Source organism: Buceros rhinoceros, unplaced genomic scaffold (genome assembly GCF_000710305.1).
Source record: "Buceros rhinoceros silvestris isolate BGI_N320 unplaced genomic scaffold, ASM71030v1 scaffold25311, whole genome shotgun sequence".
In the NCBI taxonomy this organism is placed as follows: domain Eukaryota; kingdom Metazoa; phylum Chordata; class Aves; order Bucerotiformes; family Bucerotidae; genus Buceros; species Buceros rhinoceros.
Window position 1 is genome coordinate 9,870 of NW_010392872.1, and position 3,938 is coordinate 13,807.

Sequence of the window (3,938 nt, forward strand, 5' to 3'; positions counted from 1 at the left end):
CCTGCTGAAGGTGGGATTAAATATGGCAGCTAAGCACAGTGTTCAATGAACTGGAAGTAACTGGAAAGACACGTCAGAACTGCTGCTAGCAACCCGAGCGGCACACTTAAGACACCACATGTAAACAGTGATAGAAAATGGGCCTGGTTGGAATAAATGAACAGAAGTCACTGAAGTATCAGCTCTTTATAGAAAGGTGCTTCAGTGTGTGCACAGTCCCAAAGCCGCAGGACAGAAAAATGCATGTATGAAATAGATCAGCACTTAGGGTGCATGGGGAATTGCAATGGGTCAAAAGATGCATAAAACAAGCGCTCTTATATATGAAAGATGTGAAAAAATTGATAAGAACAATATTTTACACTAAACATACCATGGCAGCTTTATTCAACAAGTTTTTCTGAAAAATTAACATTGCTAAACATAACTATGGAGTGCTAAAGGCAAAAACTTCATTGCTTTGTCCTCATACCAAAACTGTCTTATGACACATGAAGAAGTCAGCCCTTTTTGAGCTGTGGGCTGGGTTACAAGGCTTTGAAAAGTTCCTTCTAGCCTAAGTTTTTCAACAATTCTACATGGATACATCAATAATATAGCCTAAAATTTACAGTGAAATTCATTGTTGTTTTAGTCTACTTTCAAGAACAACAGTTTACCAAATGTTTTGATAAGGCAGATGAATATTAGCTGATAGAAGAATAACAGAAGCTAAACGACAGTAAGAAGTCCATAAAAATGTTACATATCAGCAAGACCTATGTTAAGCGGAAATTCCTAAGCCTCTGGAAGTACCCTGGTCACCAGTATCACATTTTCTAGACATTACTCAATTTATACTTAGGTACATCACAAAATGCCATATCTTATCTAAAACCATCTTTCATAGCAGTTGTCCAATGCTATGAAGCTGAAATTTTCTTTCCCAGCAGCTGACACTCTACAGATTGAATCTATTTAAATCAAGGAAAAATAAAAGCCATCCGCATGACACAGTCTGAGAATCCATCGGCAGGCTCAGGCACAGTGACATACCTGCATGCACTGGAATTTTGCACTTGAAATAATCAAACCAGTTAAGGCTAGCTACTTAAGTTATCCCCTCACAAACTATGCATGTTCCAATTTTATTCAAATATGTGACATCAACATAAGGAAGGTACCGATACATCATACCTGCTTTGCCAATCTGAACAGCGAGCTTTGTAAGTTTGCCTTGAAGAACTGACTTTTCTTTCTTTGGCAAATTTGCTCTCTTCTTGTCTTTCTCATCTCCATCCCCACCATCTTCACTCTTCAGTGGCTGCATTTCCATAGCTGCACCATCCTGAGCTTTAGCTAGAAATTAAGATCAAATAAAGTTTAGCCACTGGGGAGTGCCCCAAATCAATCATACTTACAAAGCTTTATAACAAACACCAGGCTCCATTAAACACCAGTTCTGCATAGTACTGTGTATCCAGGGATGCCACACTACATGTGAATGTTTAAACAAGTGCACTGGCTGCCTAGGTGCTGGCAGCAGGTGAGCTGCATCCTGTGGATAAGACCACGGTGGGGCAGGTTACCCCGCTGCAGCCCACGGAGGACCACAGTGCAGCAGATATCCTCACTGCAGCCCATGGAAGACCCCCTGCTGCAGCAGACAGATGTGCCCCAAAGGAAGCTACAGCCTGTGGAGGACCTGTACCATAGCAGGCACCTGGCAGGAGCTGTAGTCCACAGGCGAACCACACCTGTACAGTGTGTTCCTGAAGCACTGTACCCTGTGGGAAGGACCCAAACTGGAGAAGTTCATGAAGGACTGTATCCTGTGGAAGGGACCCCACGATGGAGCAGGGGAAGGGCATGAAGATAGAGTAGCAGAGACAAGCATTATGAACTGATGAAAAAAATCCTATTCCCAATTCCCCTGCGCTCCTTAGAGGGAGGAGGTAAAGGAGTTGGGAGTAAAGTTGAGCCTGGAAGGAAGCAGGGGTGGGGGAAAAATGTTTTAAGTTGGTTTTGTTTCTCATCATCCAATTCTATTTTTAATTGTCAATAAATTAATCTTCCCCCAGTTGAATCTGTTTTGCCCATGAAGATAATTAGTAAGTGATCTCCCCATCCTTATCTCAAGTCACAATTCACCCTAATTTCTGACCCATTCTGCTGAGGAGGGGGAGTTAGAGAGCAGTTGGGTGGGTATCTGGCAGACAGACAAGGTTAATCCACCTCAACAAGACAGCTTCAAAATCACTGGTAAAAGCTTACTATCATAGTATCTAGCTATGTTGAGACTACCAAGTTCTTTAAGCACTTGCTTCAGGCCATCTTTAGCAGAAGCACTTTGGAATTAAGTATTCAATCTGCATTTTCATAGGAAAAAACATATTCATTACATACAAGTTTCTATTTTCTGAGAGTGTAAGAAAGGATTGGAGAACCTGGATTTACCTTTGTTCCGGTTTTCAACAGCTCCATCTTGCTTTTTACCTGTCAGAGAGGGGACCAAGTGGTTTAAATTGGCTGCACAGAGTTCATTCCATTGCTTATGTTTATATACAATGCACACATTACCATACGCTGAAACAAGCAACTGTGCTTTTAAAAAAAGCATAGAACAAACTGGAAACAGAACACTGACATAACTGAGGCTTTAAAAGTTTAAGTCAACTCACAGAAACAGCTCACATCAGTTTTGTTTTGTTTTTTTTTTTTTTTTTACTTTTCCCATAGAAAACTGCTGCAATGCTATGTTACCATAGTTCACACAAATTACTGAAGCAGAGAAATGCTTTTAATGGGCCTGTCTAAACGTTTTTCTAGGAAAGAAATTTGTGACATCAAGGTGATTCTGGCGGCCTCAGTCTTGCTTTCTATCCTTTCAACACTTGGCAACTGTATCTGATTATTACTGTAAATGAACTGTAGAATCTCACTTCCAGAATCAATGCTTTCATACAAGATTGCAGAACCTACTGTAGTATAAAACATTTATAAATCCACACCAAAGCTTAATGGAGGTACAGCACTGGATTACTGGATCTATGCTAACCCTATTTACGCAAGCATGAACATAATCTGTTGGCAACATACCAACAGTGCACCACTAAGAGAATAGTTCAAGTTCATAAAATAACGCTCCTAGTGCTGTTCACAAATGAAGTTCAACAAGAGATCATAAAGAAGGACAGTGAAATAAATAATGAAGAAAGAAATTGAATGAAAAATTAAAGGTAACTAGAAGATCAACACATCATGTACGGTTTATTGAGGTGGGAGGTAGGATGACACACTGCATTCTTTGCTTGGGTTTTCAGGTACAACGGTTTAGATGCTACCTTAGCAAGTGAAAAACTTTTCTCTTAAGTAGAGGAACCAAAGGTTATAGTTACTATTTGCAATAACCTGAAATCAAAGCACAAAATTGAAGAACTTAGAACAAACCCCAGAATTTCTCAGTATCCCTGGCAATTCATTAAGTCTTTGGCCTTAGGTTATGTAGACTGAAATGATGAGAATACACAGGTAGAAGAAAATCAAATTATCAAGCAACCTACCTGGCATGACATTTAATACCTCCACTACATTATTATTGTAGATGTAGTCTGATTTCTACACATAAGATTTCCCCCCGAGCATCCTCCTAACAACTGAGGGGGGGGAAAAGTTCCCCTTCTCCAGAAAATGCCACTTCAGACTTCTAAGAACTCATCATTGTCTCTTAATTTGGTATTTGTTCTTTCCTACTTCCCCTTTCCCTCTTACAAGAACAAAGTCCTATGTTCGAGTTACTTCTAACTCCTTGTACATATGTTTGCTCTTATTCTGAACCAAGCCATACACAGCCAACTAAAAATAGCCACTTTAATCTCCTTAACATTCACAAAGAAGTTAATTTAGTTTAACCTGAGTTTTACCAAGGAGAATCTTATCAGGCACCTAACTTAGGTTAA

The 3,938-nt window shown here is 39.8% G+C and overlaps 1 protein-coding gene across 1 annotated transcript in view; it reads right to left on the minus strand.

The window, feature by feature from the left end:
* The window catches only part of LOC104500936 (plasma membrane calcium-transporting ATPase 1), a gene marked incomplete at both ends in the record, with an annotated part of 16,526 nt that overhangs the window by 9,055 nt on the left and 3,533 nt on the right, over window positions 1-3,938 (minus strand). The window contains 2 exons of the mRNA XM_010144665.1: window positions 1,177-1,338; window positions 2,437-2,475. Coding sequence (XP_010142967.1) covers window positions 1,177-1,338; window positions 2,437-2,475 — 201 coding nt within the window. The remainder of the gene's footprint in view (window positions 1-1,176; window positions 1,339-2,436; window positions 2,476-3,938) is intronic.